The sequence below is a fragment of the Astyanax mexicanus genome, chromosome 23 (genome assembly GCF_023375975.1).
Source record: "Astyanax mexicanus isolate ESR-SI-001 chromosome 23, AstMex3_surface, whole genome shotgun sequence".
Classification (NCBI taxonomy): Eukaryota; Metazoa; Chordata; class Actinopteri; order Characiformes; family Acestrorhamphidae; genus Astyanax; species Astyanax mexicanus.
The window spans coordinates 84210-105000 of NC_064430.1; the positions used below are offsets into that span (position 1 = coordinate 84210).

At 40.4% G+C, this 20791-nt stretch overlaps 1 protein-coding gene across 2 annotated transcripts in view; it reads right to left on the reverse strand.

Annotated features, from left to right (window-relative positions):
• Positions 1-388: 388 nt before the first annotated feature.
• serinc4 (serine incorporator 4) overlaps positions 389-20791 on the reverse strand; it is a 23078-nt gene continuing 2675 nt past the window's right edge. Inside the window, exons 1-12 of one of the 2 annotated variants that reach the window (XM_022665272.2) lie at positions 17864-18302; positions 11505-11672; positions 10708-10886; positions 9030-9109; positions 8281-8374; positions 7175-7386; positions 6536-6631; positions 4806-4932; positions 4616-4688; positions 4384-4423; positions 4148-4301; positions 389-2634 (exon numbers count right to left, since the gene is read on the reverse strand). In XM_022665272.2, the coding sequence (XP_022520993.1) occupies positions 2424-2634; positions 4148-4301; positions 4384-4423; positions 4616-4688; positions 4806-4932; positions 6536-6631; positions 7175-7386; positions 8281-8374; positions 9030-9109; positions 10708-10886; positions 11505-11672; positions 17864-17932 (1503 nt within the window). In that variant the 5' untranslated portion in view covers positions 17933-18302 and the 3' untranslated portion in view covers positions 389-2423. Of the gene's footprint in view, positions 2635-4147; positions 4302-4383; positions 4424-4615; positions 4689-4805; positions 4933-6535; positions 6632-7174; positions 7387-8280; positions 8375-9029; positions 9110-10707; positions 10887-11504; positions 11673-17863; positions 18303-20791 lie in introns of those variants that run through there. The other variant, XM_022665273.2, reaches the window with a different exon arrangement.

Here is a 20791-nt window from a genome sequence, read left to right on the forward strand (position 1 = left end):
TGTATTCTCTCCAAACGCTTTCATTTTAACCACCAGTGGGACTAATATTAGTTAGTATTCATTAAAGAATCCTATTTTATTCCCCCAGTATTTCTCTTATTACATTATATTAGTGTTTTTATTCACCAAACTTTAGAATTAATTAAATTATTAATTCACTCTTTGAGCGATGCTTCAGGTCAGCTCAGTGTTCTTTAGTTTTCATGGGCCATGATACTAGTTTGTCTCCTTGACTTTTGGCATGTTAGTGTATTTAATAGGTTTTATAACCCATCACCCCTCAGAGGACTTTCCTAACATTAAAACACTGAGTTGTTAATGAGGCTGTTTTTCTCCGCAGGCTCCTCCCCTTCCTCTGTGGTTAAAAAACGGCACATGAACAGCTTGATGTGTTTTGTTAAAAATATATTTACAAAAATAGCTTATCCTCCATAACCATCATAAACACGCTGAGATAAACCTGTAATCAGGGTTTAACGGGTCGGGGAGGTTCAGATGTGGTTTAGTAAAGTTGTTAAAGTTTTCTCTCCCTGTGGCAAATGGCTGATCAGAGGGGCGGGGCCTGGGAAGGACCCTCCCCCCACAGCATACAGCTGCTTTAAATTAGCCACAGATCACTGAGTGACAGCAAACATGATACAACCTCAGAAAACAGTGAGACACTATAGAAAATACCAATCATTAAAATTAGAGATATTTCATTCCTGCATTTTCAAACACAGCTGAGACAGTAATTAATTTACCACTTTATAATGTTTATCTACGTTCTCACTACTCTGAATAAACTGAATTAATAGCAAGTGTTGAAGTGTTTCAGTTATTTTGTCCCATTCTTTCTGTAAACATGTGGCAAATTATCTACAAACATTCAGGACAGTCCAGGATCCTCTTCTTCCACAGCCTCGCCTTTATTATGTGGTTTAACATCACGATAAAGTTCCTGTAAAACACGTCGTCCTGAAAGCAGAGCACTGTCTCGATACGTCTAAACAAAATCCACTGATCGCTGATTACCCAGTACAGAAGTGGGCGGAGCTTCTTCTGGTCATGGTGAACATAAGGCTTGTGTTGTGTACAGTAGTAAAGTTGTAGTAAAGTGGTATTAGTGAATATAGTAACTCTGTATTGTAGAGAAGTGGGCGGAGCTTTGTAAGTGGTATTAGTGAATATAGTAACTCTGTATTGTAGAGAAGTGGGCGGAGCTTTGTAAGTGGTATTAGTGAATATAGTAACTCTGTATTGTAGAGAAGTGGGCGGAGCTTTGTAAGTGGTATTAGTGAATATAGTAACTCTGTATTGTAGAGAAGTGGGCGGAGCTTTGTAAGTGGTATTAGTGAATATAGTAACTCTGTATTGTAGAGAAGTGGGCGGAGCTTTGTAAGTGGTATTAGTGAATATAGTAACTCTGTATTGTAGAGAAGTGGGCGGAGCTTTGTAAGTGGTATTAGTGAATATAGTAACTCTGTATTGTAGAGAAGTGGGCGGAGCTTTGTAAGTGGTATTAGTGAATATAGTAACTCTGTATTGTAGAGAAGTGGCCCGAGTTCTATCAGCTGTTATTAAATGATGGTTCAACAATGGTTTAATGATATTATGGGATGTAGAGGGAGAAATATGCAGATATTTTCCAGTCTTTCTGAGAGGAACGTTGTTTTTGAACATTTCAATCATTTTTTCATGGATTTTGTCCTGTGATCATCTTTACTCCTCAGAGACTCAAACTTTACTGGATATCAGTTTATGCCAGGTTATGATTATAATCACCTGTTTAAAATCACATCATTATTTAGTTATTGTTTACTAACATCATTACTAGCTTTAAAAACATTTTATTGTCCCAACTGTGTTTGGAATGTGTTTTGGGTCTGAAATGCAGGAATGGATGTTTGTTAATAAATTAAATAAAGTTGAGCAGATATAAAATGAAATATCTCTGGTTTTACCATCTGCAATCAAATAAAAGCAAAATGAAATAAACAGAATTATTAACTTATATTTTCCATTCTGTCCCAGAGTTTTCTGATTTGGAGTTGTAACAGGACAAAACTCACAAAATAAAGAACTTAAATAACTACTGACCTTTTAAATAAAACTAAAGATTGAGTATTATAACTTCTGTAATGAATCATTAATCCAGTGTTACTAAAGCTGATTATAGTCCCGGTTATTTTCTTCACCTTTGTGGTCCTTTTGGCAAAATTAGCACAGTCCCAACGGCGTGCCGTCAAAATCGTAAACATAAAACAATCTGCTCCAGAGTACCGATCTGGCTCCGCCCGCTTTACTCCAGCGCTGGTTCTGGATGGTGGTATTACTCCAGTAGCTTCAGGGCGTTTACAGTAAACTGGCCCAGTTTAATTCTTTAAGTAAAGGTCCGTCACTGCCGCGCTCCTGAAGCGGTTCCTGAAGCGGTTTCTGGTTGGTCAGACGCTGACGCTGACGTGACGATGGGAAGCCATCCTCCTCTTGATCCGGGAGCGGCGCGGGCGTTTAGAGTCGGACCGGCACCGGCACAGCGGACCCAGCAGGAGCCACAGGTACAGAACCACACAGGCCCAGCAGGACGAGAGCTTCACGTAGAAGGTGGAGAAGCTGCCGTGGGTGAAGGTGGTCTCCAGCACCGCCGTCTCGTAGCTGCAGGAACAGGAAACTGAATTATTAGTGAACTGAGATGTTTAATAAATATCAAACACACATGAAGACATGACCTTTAACCCCTAAATGCAGTGCACACTTACACACACACACACACACTCATAGAACACATACAACATCTGTTCTGTTTTTACCACAAAGTGTTTTCTCAAATGTGCTTTTGTAGTTCTCCCCGCTCGTCTATAAACAGTGTAAACAACCGTAAACTACATTAGATTAGGGGTTAGGGTTAGATTAAAGTTTAGGGCTAGATTAGGGTTAGAGTTAGATTAGGGTTTATGGTTGGGGTAGATTAGGGTTTATGGTTGGGGTAGATTAGGGTTTATGGTTGGGGTAGATTAGGGTTTATGGTTGGGGTTAGATTAGGGTTTGTGGTTGGGGTAGATTAGGGTTAGGGTTTAGGGTTAGATTAGGGTTAGGGGTTAGATTAGGGTAAGGGGTTAGATTAGGGGTTAGAGTTTGGGGTTAGATTAGGGTTTAGGGTTAGATTAGGGGTAAGAGTTTGGGGATAGATTAGGGTTTAGGGTTAGATTAGGGTTAGGGGTTAGATTAGGGGTTAGAGTTTGGGGTTAGATTAGGGTTTAGGGTTTGGGGTTAGATTAGGGGTTAGAGTTTGGGGATAGATTAGGGTTTAGGGTTAGATTAGGGTTAGGGGTTAGATTAGGGGTTAGAGTTTGGGGTTAGATTAGGGTTTAGGGTTAGATTATGGGGTTAGAGTTTGGGGATAGATTAGGGTTTAGGGTTAGATTAGGGTTAGGGGTTTGATTAGGGGTTAGAGTTTGGGGATAGATTAGGGTTAGGGGTTAGATTAGGGGTTAGGGTTAGATTAGGGGTTAGAGTTTGTGGATAGATTAGGGTTTAGGGTTAGATTAGGGTTTGGTGTTAGATTAGGTGTTAGAGTTTGGGGATAGATTAGGGTTTAGGGTTAGGGGTTAGATTAGGGTTTAGGGTTTGGGGTTAGATTAGGGTTTGGGGTTAGATTAGGGGTTAGAGTTTGGGGATAGATTAGGGTTTAGGGTTAGGGGTTAGATTAGGGTTAGGGGATAGATTAGGGTTTAGGGTTAGGGGTTAGATTAGGGTTAGGGTTTGGGGTTAGATTAGGGGTTAGAGTTAGGGTTTGGGGATAGAATAGGGTTAGCGTTTGGGGATAGATTAGGGTTAGGGTTTGGGGTTAGATTAGGGTTTAGTGTTTGGGGTTAGATTAGGGGTTAGAGTTTGGGGATAGATTAGGGTTTAGGGTTAGATTAGGGTTAGGGGTTTGATTAGGGGTTAGGGTTTGGGGATAGATTAGGGGTTAGAGTTTGGGGATAGATTAGGGTTAGGGGTTAGATTAGGGTTAGGGGTTTGATTAGGGGTTAGGGTTTGGGGATAGATTAGGGTTAGGGGTTAGATTAGGGTTAGGGGTTTGATTAGGGGTTAGGGTTTGGGGATAGATTAGGGTTTAGGGCAGTATTCAGTCTAAAGATTTGCTCGCTGATTCTGATCAGCTGACCTGAACCAGTTGGTGAGGGTCATCATGACGTAGAGCGAGGCGAGGAAGAAGACGAAGTGGAAGAAGAAGTAGCTGTAGGCCACGCGATGAGTCTCGTTATGAATCACCTTCTGACATCCTTTACTGTCGTCATCCATCACAAACTCCTCCTCCACTGCGGAACACAGACAGCCGTCTCACCACCAGCACACAAACACCAGTCTGTCCCTATCAGTAATAAACTGAGATCTGCTCACCTTCCTCCTCCTCAGGACAGCAGAAACAGCAGGTCGCTTTCTGAGGATTCAGACAAACATCAGCAAACCAGACACAGATTAACATTTAATATAGTATTAATTAACAGTACTATACTCACTACACTCACTACACTCAGTACTCATTTTAATCACTTTACTCCCAGTGATTAATGATACCTGAGGCACTGGGTGATAACGAGGTGAAAGTCAGGATCAGTAAATGAAGACCCACCTGAAATTCATAACGATAAACTTTGATCATCCAGAACGGCCCGAAAACCTCGGCCAGATACGAAGCTTCGTTACTGTAGGAGAACATTAACAAAGTTTATTATTATTATTAAACTAGAGTACAGTCACTCACACACCCTCAAAATATTATTATTTGTATTCTATTTATCATCAGATATATAAGAACTCACCACGCAAACAGAACACAGCAGTACATGATGGCGGCGCCGATGACGGCTACAGCGTTCCCCTCGTTCTGGATCTCGTCCCGACCCACGTTCGGGAAACACACCGTCATATTCAGTCCCTGATACTCCACTAAAACACACACACAATAAACACACCATCATACTCAGTCCCTGATACTCCACTAAAACACACACACAATAAACACACCATCATACTCAGTCCCTGATACTCCACTAAAACACACACACAATAAACACACCGTCATATTCAGTCCCTGATACTCCACTAAAACACACACAGAATAAACACACCTTTATATTCAGTCCCTGATACTCCACTAAAACACACACAGAATAAACACACCGTCATATTCAGTCCCTGATACTCCACTAAAACACACAGAATAAACACACCTTTATATTCAGTCCCTGATACTCTACTAAAACACACACAGAATAAACACACCTTTATATTCAGTCCCTGATACTCCACTAAAACACACACAGAATAAACACACCGTCATATTCAGTCCCTGATACTCTACTAAAACACACACAGAATAAACACACCTTTATATTCAGTCCCTGATACTCTACTAAAACACACACAGAATAAACACATCGTTATATTGAGTCCCTGATATTCCACTAAAACACACACACAATAAACACACCGTCATATTCAGTCCCTGATACTCCACTAAAACATACACACAATAAACACACTGTCATATTCAGTCCCTGATACTCCACTAAAACACACACAGAATAAACACACCGTCATATTCAGTCCCTGATACTCTACTAAAACACACACAGAATAAACACACCGTCATATTCAGTCCCTGATACTCTACTAAAACACACACAGAATAAACACACCGTCATATTCAGTCCCTGATACTCTACTAAAACACACACAGAATAAACACACCGTCATATTCAGTCCCTGATACTCTACTAAAACACACACAGAATAAACACACCGTTATATTCAGTCCCTGATACTCCACGTGCACTGTGTGTGTGTGTGTGTGTGTTTTTATAGCAGTATGTATTTGTGGAGTGTGTTAATTACAGTGTAATTAACTGCAATCGCAGTGTAATCTGGTCTCTGAGTTCCGGCACTGCAGTAAAACCAGTTTCAGCTTTTCCTCCAGAACTAAAACCTCAGCCTGTTTCCAGCTCCCAACATCTGTCCTGATAACACACACACACACTCTCTCTCGCTCTCTCTCTCTCTCTCTCTCACACACACACACACTCACACACACACTCTCTCTCTCTCACACACACACTCTCTCTCTCTCTCTCTCTCTCTCTCACACACACACTCACACCTGTTCCTCACACTCTGATCACCACAACTTTTCTTACTGGATCTTACTGTTTTTTTAATACTGGCACTGTTATGTGTAAGTGTTTGTATGCATGCGTGTTTTTATTCACTGTGCCTTTGGTCTGTGTGTTGTTCAGCGCTTTGAGTTTTCAGGGAAGGCGCTACATAAATAAAATATTATTATTATATTATTATTATTATTATCTTTCTGCCTTCGTCTCCATCACTGAACACTGAACACGAACCTTCTGCCCAGAGAACTGCAGTAAGGGTATGGTAAGTTGTAGTACGGTATAGTGTGTTATGGTGAGGTGTGGTAAGGTGAGGTGTGGTGTGTAAGGTGGGGTGTGGTAAGATGTGGTATTTAGGGTGAGGTGTGGTAAGGGAGTGTTACCTTTCTCAGGTGGTCTGCTGGACAGTGCGGAGAAGGTGAGGTACATGACGTAGCAGCTGATGATGGAGGCCTGCAGCAGACCTGAGCGAGGCTGCTCTAAACACCAGAGACACCAAACCAGTTACAACCAGTCCAAAACCAGTTACAACCAGTACAAAACCAGTTACAACCAGTACAAAACCAGTTACAACCAGTCCAAAACCAGTTACAACCAGTCCAAAACCAGTTACAACCAGTACAAAACCAGTTACAACCAGTCCAAAACCAGTTACAACCAGTACAAAACCAGTTACAACCAGTACAAAACCAGTTACAACCAGTACAAAACCAGTTACAACCAGTCCACGTTAAAAACCTGCAGTTATGTTATATATAATATGATATAATATAAAATTATAATTATATTCAGCAGCTGAACTGATGATATTTAATCAGTTTCAGATCAGAGCTGTGGAAGAAACACTTTTGACAGTAAATATAAAAAATAATGGCGAATTAGATGTTTGCTTGGATTTGGTGGAAAACAAGACGAAACTTCAGATCAGAATGTTTTTCCTTTAATTATTTATTTTTATATTTCCTCTACATTTTTTGCATTTAGTTGGTAAATCAGTGTGGTGATGAAGGTGGGGGACTGACTCTGCTGGACGCAGGGCGTGACGGCGATGAAGCTCATGATGCCACACAGACCCAGGTTGGTCCAGAGCAGGGCCTTGTTGACGCGGCAGGCGGCGGGGTGGGTGTAGTACTTGTACATGAAGGTAAAGGCGGCCGTCGCCACCGTGTAGAAAAACAGGGTGGCGCACAGAACCGCCACGTACCAGCGCTTATCTTCAGCCGCCCCGGTTAACCTGCAGAACCAGAAACAGAACCGTCACAATCTTCACACTCATTCAGACGATCAGAACCAGAACCGATTCCATCAGCTGCTCAACACTAACGCCTCACTGCTCCTCAACCTCCCCCCAAACATCTGCACAACATCTGTACATCACACTGAGAGAGAGAGAGAGAGAGAGAGAGAGAGAAAGGTAGATAACATTTTATCTACTCAGAATGTGATGAGCTGCTGATCTTTACTCAGACCTTACCCAGATGTGGAGATTTGATTATAAAAAGTATTTACCATCTCGTCTGACAGTCAGTCACTGCTAGTAGTGATAGGAGGAACACTAACTGTGATCTGTGCAGAACATCCTGCAGATACTTGTGTTGCTGCTTTCTCTCCTGCAGAACTTTCATTTTTCAGCAGGATAATGTTCACCCACACACAGCAAGGGTTTCCCAGGAACACAGTCTCCACCAGATTGCAGCACTTCCTCGTCCTGCAGATCTCCAGATTTATCACCAATCCAGCATTTATGGAGCAGCTGGGACTCAGCTTCAGCTTCAACCTACGAGTGTAGAGCTACAGGATCTACAGGCCCAGCTGTAGCAACATCTGTGCTGCAGGATCCATACAGAACCTGTAGAACCTCCAAACCCAACCCTCTCAATCTCATCTTATATCCAGCATAGAGGAACCAACAGGTTCTAGATCCTCCTTTCAGTTACAGAACAGATTTAACCCCCAATAAAATGAATAAACTCTAAGGCTGTTTTTTAATATATGGATTTTCATATATCATGTTTTTACACATTTAAAATCTCCTGCACCTGAAAACATTGCAGCTAAGCATTATCTTTATTAATCACAAGTGGAGCATCAAACTTCAACAACCAACAACCAACAACCAACAACTCACCAGTTCTTATTCCAAGTGTGAGCGAACGCTGTGATGAGGATCAGCTGAATGAGGATGAAGGCAAAACCTCCCACCACTCCCACATAGTGCCAGGCTATAGAGAGAGAGAGAGAGAGAGAGAGAGAGAGAGAGAGAGAGAGAGAGAGAGAGAGAGAGAATGATAATTGCTTGATAAAAGCTGTGAATAAGAAGCAGATTGAGCTCCTGGTTTAGAGGGGAAGTTTCCTCATCGCTGAAGTAAAAACATTAATCTTGAACTTTTACCAGAATCAGGGGAACTGAGATACAGATGATCAGATCATCACCTGATTACTGAACACACAGAACTTCTGAAAAGCACGAAATTCCCTCAAAAACAATTCCAAACAAATCCCAAACAAAACATTTAATATTAATCAGTTAATATCAGAAGAACTGTGAGAACTGCAGCTGATCAGATATTTAATAACACTGATCTAAACCTGCCTGTGGATCATTATTACTACAGCCTCCCAAATCCAGATCAATCGATTGATTGATTTATAAATAAACAAGGTAAAGGAAATGCTGTAAAACACTCTGGATCCGGATCAGAGTCACTGAGGGAAGCTGCAGTGAGGAGCTCAGGCTGTGGGGTGATTGAGTGGAGCTACAGCGCCCCCTGGAGGAATCTAATCCTCACAGCAATGTTCCACAATCCAGTAGAGACAGTTCCTCTCTGCTCATTTCAGAAGATTATAAATATCATTAGTGATCAGTGCGAGACTCACCGTGCAGAAATGACTCTGTCGGGATGAAGAACGCCGCGGCAACCATCCCTAGCAACGTGATAAACTTCAAAAACCAGAACCTGAAGAAACACAAGAAGAATGCACTCTTAATGACTGTGTGTGTGTGTGTGTGTGTCACGGTGTTACACACTGCAGCATTACACACTACTACTGTATGTGTAGATCAATAAATATTACCCATATCAGCCTAAATTTATAATCATTTATTGATCCTGATCACTTTTATCTTCCTTCTGAACAGAATTCTGATCCCGCTCTTCTTTCTGGTGCAGAGTTGAGGATTTTTATCCCACTGAGCAGATAAATCTTAAAATAGTGTACAGATGGTAAAAGCTATTTAGAGAGTGTGTGTGTGTGTGTGTGTGTGTGCGTGTGTGCGTGTGCTTCAGGCTCCGCCCCCTGTCTGACCCCTGGGCTGACCTCTTTTCTGACTTTAAGAGTTTTAGTTGTGGGATTGGCTCAGTGCCCTGATTCACTCTCTATAATCCCTGCAGCTCTGCTCTCCAGCTCCACAGCCACAACTCAAACAACTCAAACAACTCAAACTCAAACAACTCAAACTCAAACAACTCAAACTCAAACAACTCAAACTCAAACAACTCAAACAACTCAAACAACTCAAACTCAAACAACTCAAACTCAAACAACTCAAACTCAAACAACTCAAACTCAAACAACTCAAACTCAAACAACTCAAACTCAAACAACTCAAACTCAAACAACTCAAACTCAAACAACTCAAACTCAAACAACTCAAACAACTCAAACAACTCAAACTCAAACAACTCAAACTCAAACAACTCAAACAACTCAAACTCAAACAACTCAAACAACTCAAACTCAAACAACTCAAACTCAAACAACTCAAACAACTCAAACTCAAACAACTCAAACAACTCAAACTCAAACAACTCAAACTCAAACAACTCAAACAACTCAAACTCAAACAACTCAAACAACTCAAACAACTCAAACTCAAACAACTCAAACTCAAACAACTCAAACTCAAACAACTCAAACAACTCAAACTCAAACAACTCAAACTCAAACAACTCAAACTCAAACAACTCAAACAACTCAAACTCAAACAACTCAAACAACTCAAACTCAAACAACTCAAACAACTCAAACAACTCAAACTCAAATAACTCAAACTCAAACAACTCAAACAACTCAAACTCAAACAACTCAAACTCAAACAACTCAAACAACTCAAACTCAAACAACTCAAACTCAAACAAATCAATCAGACACAAACAACTCATATCTGAATCATATCTGATGCTTTACTTTAATGGGGCATGAGCTGTATATTGAGGACAGAGCACTTTTTTACATGTAAAATAATCGGACTCTATAAACTCGAGGTAAAGTGCACTGAGTGTCTGAATGTATAGATTTATATGAGTATATTAAATATTAGAGATGTAGTAATTCACAGAACCTTTAAATTTTTAATAAAGCAATAAATAGTCCAGACTGGAGATCACAGGCAGAGCTGAGTGTGGAAGAGACAGAAGTGTCTAAATAATTAAGTAAATCTGCAGATTTTACCCCAAATTCCTCATTTATTTGTTTCTGCAATCATTGTGTGTAAATGTTATGCAGTGTATTATATTTATGAATCTTTATATTTATTTATGAATGGTCTTCTGACCCGTTGTGGATGAGGGCTCGGTAATCCTGGCTGGATTTCACGTCGATGAGGAAGAGCGCCATCATCAGGTAGAAGCAGGCGGTGCCGAAACAGACCCTGTACACGGCCGAGTATCCCACCAACATCTCACAGTCCCCCCCGCCGTGAGCCTCGTCACACACCATGTTAAAGAAAGGCACCTGCAGGTCACACACCAACACACAGACTATATATTACCAATATAATAATATATATATTTAATAATATAATACAGCCACTGGAGGAACCGCCTCCTCCTGACTGAATTAATCTGGATGAACTTTATAATATAATATTATAATAATATAAAACAGCACAGCGCTCTCCTGTCAGCAGGTGTAGATTTAATAAAGTAAATGTTTTTACAGTGTTAACATCAAACAGAATAAATCAGTTTAGATATTAATATTATATAAACCGATTTCACACCAGTTTACTTTATTTTATTATCAGTCATTTGTATTTTGCACTTTCGATTTGTTCATTATTTACCTACTGCACTGTTATAGGACAGTTTATAAAAAAGTTTTTAGACCCTTTATATATCTATCTATTTTTCTGTTTTATCTGATTATATATTATATCAAAAAAGAGTAAAAGTGTAAATGGATGTAAAATAGTGTAAACTGTGTAAACAGTGTAAAAGGGTGTGAAGAGTGTAAAATAGAGTGAATCAGTGTAAAACAGTGTAAAACAGTGTAAAATAGTGCACAGTTGTGTAAACAGTGTAAAACAGTGTAAATTAGTGCACAGTTGTGTAAACAGTGTAAAAGACTCACATTCTCCCTCACTGCCTCCGAGACGTTGCGAGAGAGCATGAGGCACGAGACAGTGCAGGCCAGGATGTGGAACAGTGTGTACATCACTCGCGTACTGGAGGATGATTTGATTGGTGGGCAGAAGGAGCAGCACAGTGAGCAGGGGGCGGGGCCACAGCAACAACATATCTGTGAGAAAATCACAGATAGATTTCTGATAAAATGATCAGGTTTTTTTAATCAGATTACAGATATCAGAAACTTTCACGGGCAGATGCATCACACTATCAATCAGTGATCAATAATAAATACAGACGCAAGCAGAACGATGGTGCTTTAAAGCAGAGACTGGTGATACGTAAAAAAAATTCTAATACTATTGAGACAATCTGTCAAATTTAGAGATTATTAAAAACCTTTTACCCGTTAGAATTGTTGATCAGAGACCTTTGGACATAATCAGTACTTAAAATCACAAACAAATATATTGAAAAATATATTTTAAAACAATTAGCAATAATGACCAAACAAAGCATTTTTTCACCACAGTATTTACAAATGCGTCTGGACTACTGTATTCAATATGGAAAAAACATGTAAATGTCAAAACATTACATTATGAATGAGACAAACAAGATTTTTATTATTTCATCCTGATAAGCCTGTCAAAACGCCTGCTGACTGGCGGATGGTGTCCAGACATTTTTACTGATGAAGTTGCTTATTGGATAAACTTTAGAGCTTAATAAATTCTGTTTGCGAAGTTTAAGCTTGATCAGATGCATGTTTACTGAGAAACTCCACCCCCTTTTGAATTATGTTCATCAAATTGGTTGAAATAAACATAAGGGGTCAAATGTATAGGAGGAAGGAGGAGGAGGAGGAGATTTTATTGTCATTCGCATCACATGTGGTACATGAGGTGGAACGAAATTGTGATCTCACGATCCAGTTTTACACCCAAAGAGCTGTTATTAATAGATATATAGATTAAAAAAAGAATACAATAAAAGAAATAGAATATACAAAATAGATAGATAAATATCCCAAAGAATAAAAAAAAATAAATAGAGAGTAGAAAGGTTCAGCAACATGAAGTCCAGAGTGCAAGTGTGCTATAGCAGCATGATAATGTGAATTAGAGCAGTGGAGATAAAGTGTCTCAGTGCAAGTAAAGTGACCATGTTGGTAAACAGTAAACAGTAATTTGTCCGTGGTGTCAGTGTCAGTGCAGTGTGTTTGTTAAGTGGAGTTTAAGAGTCTTACAGCTTCCGGAATGAAGCTGTTTCTGAGTCTTGTTGTTTTGCACTTAATGCTCCGCAGCCTCCGTCCTGAGGGGAGTGGGACAAAAAGTGCGTGTGCTGGGTGGGTGGGATCCTTCCTGAGGCAGGTGGCCCTTTTCCTGCACCTGGAGGTGTAAATGTCTGTGGTGCTGGGGAAGCTAACTCCAACAATCCTCTGTGCAGCCTTCACCACCCTCTGCAGAGCTTTCCTGTCTGCAGCAGAGCAGCTTCCATGCCACACATTGATGCTGGAGCACACGACGCTCTCCACCACACATCTGTAGAAGGAGGTGAGGACTGCGCTCCCGAGTCCAGCTCGTCTCAGCCTCCTGAGGAAGTAGAGACGCTGATGTGCTTCCTGACCAGAGTGGAAGTGTTGTTGCTCCAGGTGAGGTTGCTGGTCAGGTGCACACCCAAGTACCTGTAGCTGTCAACCACTTCCACCGCAGATCCTCCAATGTGCAGGGGGAGGTGGGCATGCTGAGTGAATGTAGCTTTGATCCAGAAGAACTCATTTGCATATGGTGTCTCTCCTGTTTATATATTTAAACATTTTCTCACTGAATACTGAAGCCGTGCTCTGCTAAGTATTTTAAAACCAAATATGTCAGGATTGGTCAAAAGCAGAGGTGTGCAGACATAGACAAAGCACCACCAATTCTGCCCTTTATCAACCAAAGTGCCCTTTTGAAACTTCGTTTTTTTTTTTTTTATAGAAAAATATAATTACTATTAAGATTTTACTGAGGCCGGTTTGAAATGATCTTTTGAAAACCTGAGCGATTAAAAACGAGTGAAAACAGAATGCCCTGAAATCAGCTCACACACCCCCGACCTCTCTCTTCCTCTGTCGCGTGACCCCGTGCGGTCACGTGCTGCAGCAGCAGTTCAGTTCAGCAAGTCTTCAGCACAGCAACAGATTCTTCTCCCCCGAGTCCCACCAGCCAGGTAACATACACATCAAGTAAAATCCTACCGTTTGCCCTCTAAGCCCAATGTGAAATTATTTTGTTGTGCATTGAAATGTCTCATACAGCACCAAACTACTAAGCATCTTTAGCCGACTGGTCACCAGATAAACTAGCCGCTCTAGTGCCCTTTTTCCCTCCTGAACACTTGCCCCCCAAAATGTCTGTGCACACCACTGCAACCACTGAGCACCTGCATAGCAACTGTCTAGTATATCATAGCAACTGCTTAGGAACATTATAACAGTTATTTTGAACAGCATAGCAACTGCCTAGTAACATCATATCAACCACTATGCCCCTTCAGGAAAATCACCTTTTCAGTTTGGAATAAAATATTTATGCTCTTCAACTAACATTCTTATTATTATTTTGTCAGATTTTATTGCCTCTTGTCCTGCAGGTTTAGAGAAACTGATCCAATTCTACTGAGCTTCTCCAAAACAGACATATTTCAGATATGCACTTTCAGGTCCCCCAAAACAAATTTACCAAATCCCAGCCTCCCCGTCTACTCCTCTACAGCCACCATGTTCTCTCTTGATAAAGGTCCACAAGCTCTAATCCACAGCCACACTGACCCGCACTCCTCTATGTTTTCATCCTTTATTCCTCACATTCCTTCCATATTCTAAAGTATTATTGTATCAATGTACAAACATCGAACTACACTTCTTTCTTCGTGGCAGGGGAATAGTTCATCACTGTGCTGTTAATACAGGGCTGTTACAGGAGGAGTGAGGGATTCTGGGAGGGATTTTAATGTGGAGGATTTGGAATTCTGTGTTTCTTCCAAAAATCTAAACATACTGAACAACCAGCAGCATCTGACCCCTCAGCCTGGAGCTGCGGAATGAGGTTCAGCTTAAATCTGAGAGTCTGAATCTCATCAGGTTTACAGTCCATAGCCTACATTTGGGCGTCTGCATGTCTGGATATGAGCGTTCCTGTGGGGGCGGAGTTATCTCAGATTAATCCTCATTGCTCAGAGCATCTGGATTTTTCTAATGGATCTAGGCTGGAGGGTCGGATGGTGGCCAGGCAGCTTTTTATCCTGAGCTAAACCCAGAGACACGGATTGGACCAAAACGACGGCCATGTCCTTTATCATCACCCATTTCTACAGATTAACCAATGACCTCGCTCCACCCGTCTATTTCTGAAGTCATGCTAGGTTGAAGATGATGTTGGAGGTGATCTGCAGCACGTGTTAATTATGAAAGGCATTACCTGCCTGAGAAGAACGTTACGCTTCTTTAGACTAATTTCTGTAACTTAATGAAAGGAATTAAACTTGTGCTCTCAGGATTTTAAAGTGTGTAAACTTTACCCAACACTGCTGTGAAATATCTCAGCTCTTACTGCAGAGATATTTAGAGATATTTATACTAAGTTGTAACATAGCAATAATAGCACAACAGTTATCCTATAATAAATATATGTGTTTTAAATGTTTTAAACAGTGTCTTTTCTCCAATATATTGAAATTGTACAGCAATATTAAGTATGATAAACGCCATGTTATCTAAGGAAATAAAATGTGATTAAGCAAAAATAGTGAACAAAAAATGTATCTTAACATTTAGCAGTAATATCTGAATAAGTGTATTTTAGCATAGAGCTGAATTACACTACTAATTAAAAGACTAAATTTGGGACAATTGGACTTTGTTTCGTACAATATTAAGGCTAATAAAAAGAGCTTGTCCTGCTTTTGTTGAAGCAACTGTCTCTACCATTTACAGAAAGACCACTATAGTGTATATAACAGTCTGAACAAACAAAACAACAACTATACATTATTTATTGCACTTCCTATATCATCAATATATTAGGGCTGGACCCGAATATTCGGGTATTCGGATATTCGTTCGTTGAGTAGGTATTCGGTTTTTAATTTTGGTATTCGGATATTCGTTTTTTTTCTCCTTTCCAGAGTTCCACCTCACTCTAACCACTTCTGTTCTCGCGGGTCCCGTCAGAATATCTTGCGCGCGGGACAGAACTGAACTGTTATTGGCTGGAGCGGGAGTTTAATCCAGACGATGCGGGAGCAAATTAATAAATAGTTAAGAAAACTGTAATAATTGTAAAAAAAAAAAAAACCTAAAGAAAACTCTCAACGCGCAGGATGGACCGACACACACGCACACACCGATGGTGTTTGGACTGGGGTAAGGAACGGGACCACACTATTCAGCGCTGCTGTTTTAATAAATATATAAGTAAATTTGAAGCATTAAATGTAGTTTATTTAATTTATATTAGGAACGTGGGGCGGGAGCGGCAGAAATGTGTATGTGGCGGGCGGGCGCGGGATTAAAAGAAGCAATTTTTTTGCGGAGCGGTAACGAGACAGAAACGCGGGAGCGTGGAAGAGTGGGTTTAAAAATCAGTCTCGCGCAGACCTCTATTATACATGATAAAACACAAAGAAATCTGGGCTAAAAACACAGAAAAAATATGGGATAAAAACACCAAAAATCCGGGGTGAATATGTCTCGTCGGTCAGAGCAAATTGAACATTTTTCAGTGGATTAAAGGGGCCGTGATTTGCTTTTTTTTTTATTTTATTTTTTTATCTCTTTTTTTAAAAACGAATATTCGAATATTCGCTTCGAATCAGTGCCGAATATCCGGAGCTCAAAAAACGCTATTCGGGCCAGCCCTACAATATATTTAGTTGCTGCTGTAAATGAGTCAGTAAAACTACATGTAACTTTTGAGAAATGTTTGAGAACAGAGACATATGCATCAACATACAGACCTGAAATTAAAGCTCTGAACATTTAGTAATTATGTTTAGGAATTAAGTGTTTAATAAAGAGTAGGTGGGATGCTCTTACTGGCACCATCATTTTATTATTAAACACACCAACCAGTGAGAGACAGTAGGGGAAAGCATACAGGGCTGATAAGAGGCTCATCCTCTTAATTGGCTCTACAGATGACATTTTCCATGATGCTCTGTGTAGAAAGTCCAGCATGTGTTTCAAACTGACCCACAGCAACCTTTCCCGTGGCCTGAGAGAACTTCATCTGATACGGGTGATCAGTAGCTGAGGTATCATTAACTGTTCTGGAAAATATGGATTTCCAGGCCTGAAGCTGCTGGTATTGAGCTGGTCGGGTCACGGTGCAGCCATGCGTTATTAACAGCATCAGACACAGAGTTCACTAAAACTGATAAACCACTGAAGAACTTCCAGTGATGCTGCTGCTGCACCAACCATTATTTTGGCATGGGAAACCAGGTAACAGGCTTGAGAGCTTAAACACTTAAGGAGGTACCTGAGCCTTAACTGGAGATAATGTTTGATGTGCTGTTTACCATCATGGTTTTAGAGCTTTTCCTTTTTCAGATATCCAGTGTCTAACAGAGGACACGTCACTCTGCACATTTTAGTGCTTTCCCTTCTCCAAACCCACCCATCTCCAACCTTATCTCTGCTGCAAAACAATCAGCATGAATTTATTCACACAACAACAGCATTACTTTACTTTCACTGATCACAAAACAGAGGAACCGACGTTCCACGCAGCTGCACTAACCATTAACTACAATATGACTAAAATATCAATGCACAACCATTAACATTATGTATATTTTACAAAAGTTAAAAAACATTTTACAATAATTTTAGTAAATAATTTAAAGTTAAATATTATACTATAATTCAAATATTTAGTTATATTTTACTTGTAATATTTAATCCCTAAGCATATTAAAAAGATAGTTCTATGTAATTTCACATGCAGAATAAAAAAATTTAGGCAATAATTATCTTAAACCTTTAAACTGTTAATTTACTTGGGGCTTTCAGTTTACCAAATTGTTAACTCAAACTTACAAGCTCAAATTTAAAATATATAGACTTTTAGTTTGAATATCAATTAAAACAAACAATAGCAACAATTACAAAATAAGATTTTAAATAGGCCATGTTTAAATATTCAATTACAGCCAGCTACTGATAACTAAACTAGTATATTTTACATGTGATATTATTCTACAATACAGAAAAATCATCATGAATTAATTTATTAGTATTTAAATTAGTACTAAAGAAACCAGCACATTAATCCTTGTGAAAATAGCTGTCACTTAACCCGGCGGCAGGTCTCTCACCTGGTAGGCCACCATGTTGAGGAAGTAGCTGTAGATGCCGTTGCGGTTCATGGCCTGAGCCGTGGACATGGCTGCTGATTGGGTCAGCACCGTAAACAGAACGTCCTCATTAACTCCACAAATCTACACCCTGCCAGAACCGGACTAAAGGAACCCGGGAAGAACCCGAGTTGGGAGAAGACTGCCGGGTCTGTAAGACTCCTCAGGTAGCCTCGGTCAGGTGACCTTCCACTTCTCTCCTTCACCCAGGATCAGCTGCTCTCCCTGAGGCATGGATGCTCTGCTGACCACACGTTCATCCCTCCTTCTCTCCTTCTTCTCAGTGGGTGAACAGAAAGTGAGCAGTGAGTCCCGTTAGCTGGTGGTGGTGAACAGTGCCAGTCGAGAGTGAGCCAGGCTGGGTGCCCAGTGCCCCCCCTCCCCCTGCCCCCCCTTTACCCAGAGAGATTAGCCCGAGCAAGAGGAGGAGCAGGACGAAGAGGGGGAGGAGCTCCATGCGTCAGTCCATCTGTCCCGCCCGTACACACACACACACACACACACACACACACACACACAGTGTTTGTTATAGTGAAAAAGTGAAAAAGTTAGGAAGGGTTTTGGTCCTCACAATTAAATGGGTACTGACTTTACAGGTGTGTATTCTGGCCATTGCACCTTTAATACATAAAAACAAACTTTCTCACACACACACTCACACATCTCCCCCCCTTCCACACACACACACATACACTCTCTCTCTCTCTGCAGCAGGAGCGTGTGATTGGTCAGGAGGAGTAATCGGTTTAGGGTAAATAATGTAATTACTGGCAGCAGCGCTGCACCCCTCCCTCTCACACAGAGTTACACACAGAACCCGGCACACAGACCCGACCCGGCACACAGACCCGGCACACACATAATCCTCTTATTATACCTCGACCCAGAAAACCAGAGAGAGAGAGAGACAGAGAGAGACAGAGAGAGACAGAAAGAGAGAGAGAGATAAAGGGAGAGAGAGACAGAGAGAGACAGAGAGAGACAGAAAGAGAGAGAGAGAGACAGAGAGAGAGATAAAGGGAGAGAGAGACAGAGAGAGACAGAAAGAGAGAGAGAGAGACAGAGAGAGAGATAAAGGGAGAGAGAGACAGAGAGAGACAGAAAGAGACAGAAAGAGAGAGAGAGATAAAGGGAGAGAGAGAGAGATAAAGGGAGACAGAGATAAATGGAGAGAGAGAGCTCTTTATATCAGAGCCCATCACAACCTGAGGGACAACCACTCTCAATAATCAATATTCATTATTAATCACTATTACTTTTACTATATATTTATTATTTAGTTGCCCCTGATGGAATACTTCAGGATCATGTCAGTGTATATCCACCTGTTCAGTCTTTGCCCCACCAGAGGGCGACAGAGAGGAAAATGTTAGTGTTAAACAATTCGTCCTGCCTATGAGTATTATAAACCAATCAGCATCGAGCTTGGTTCAATATTAGACCCACTGGACCGGTTCTTTTTCCCACCTCAATCAGGACCTGGAAGCATCCCATAATAATTATGAAACAGTTGCTGTTGTTGGATGTGTCTGATTCCACAGTTAGCATTGCACTCTGTTAGCATAACGCTAACTGCAGCACAAACACGCCGGCTAAAAGCTACAGCAACATCTGACCCACAGCTGAATTCTCACTGCGTTCTATTGAGAGGAACTAGAAACGATTAAACAGAGAGGAAAAATCAATCCTTCAGGAAGAAATGTGGAGAAAAAATCTGGAATTATGGTGATTAATGAGCCCCAGGGTGAGAAGAGACGATGCTGAAGTGATTACCCATCATGCCTAGTGCTACTGTCCAACCCTGTGGGGGCTCTTATAGTTCTCTAATAGAGGCGTGAGAGTGTTTTGGTGTGTGCTGGGTCAGGCTGTTTGGTTATATTTGGGTCTATCCCTTACCGAGTAAAATTTATGCTTACGATACTGATACTTTGTGCAAATACACCCAATATGTCTGGTAAATCTTGTAGTATATTTCAAATAATAGCTTAATTAGAATACAAGATATCCAAATTATTCATTCCATCCATCCATCCATTTTCCTCCGCTTATCCAGGGTCGGGTCGCGGGGGCAGCAGCCTAAGCAGGGAAACCCAGACTTCCCTCTCCCCAGCCACTTGGGCCAGCTCGTCCAGGGGAATTCCAAGGCGTTCCCAGGCCAACCGAGAGACATAGTCCCTCCAGCGTGTCCTGGGTCTTCCCCTGGGCCTCCTTCATTTATTTTAAATTTAAAGTATGCTTGGGGTTTTCTGCATTGATCCTACTCCCAATCCTATTTCAACTATGCACGTAGTCTCTCCAAATAGCCCAAAAATACAAACACTTGCTGTTTTATAATACTGGGAGATTCAGATTGAAATTGCGATTTAAAAAATGTAGTTAAATATATAAAGAAATAGTTGAGAATTTGAATTTGTTCATTTAACAGTTAAAGCAAATTAAACTGATTTTCCATAATAATAGAGACATTTTCTGAATACCAAAAAATCACAATAGCTGTTTTATCACAATTACTATAATTTAATAACACCTAGTATATAATATCTACTTTAGATTATCAATTATATGATCAATTCTTTAGGAAATCTTACCTGAATAAATTATCTCAGTGATACACATCATTTTACTCTAATCTGAACTTTTGCAGCTTTTTGTTAAAGCATGTATTTATTTCACTACTTATTTTATAACCATATTTATGAATTTAAACTGAAGTACTGAAATAGCTTCACACATGATTCCACCCAGAAGTTTAGTTACTTTCCACTCTTTTCCTCTTAGTGATATACTGTTTATTGCCTCAAATGAAAAGTATCAAAAGTATTTGAAAATTGATTTTAGAGCATAAGGATCTGGTATCGGAGGTATTGATATTTCAGTATTAATCCACGC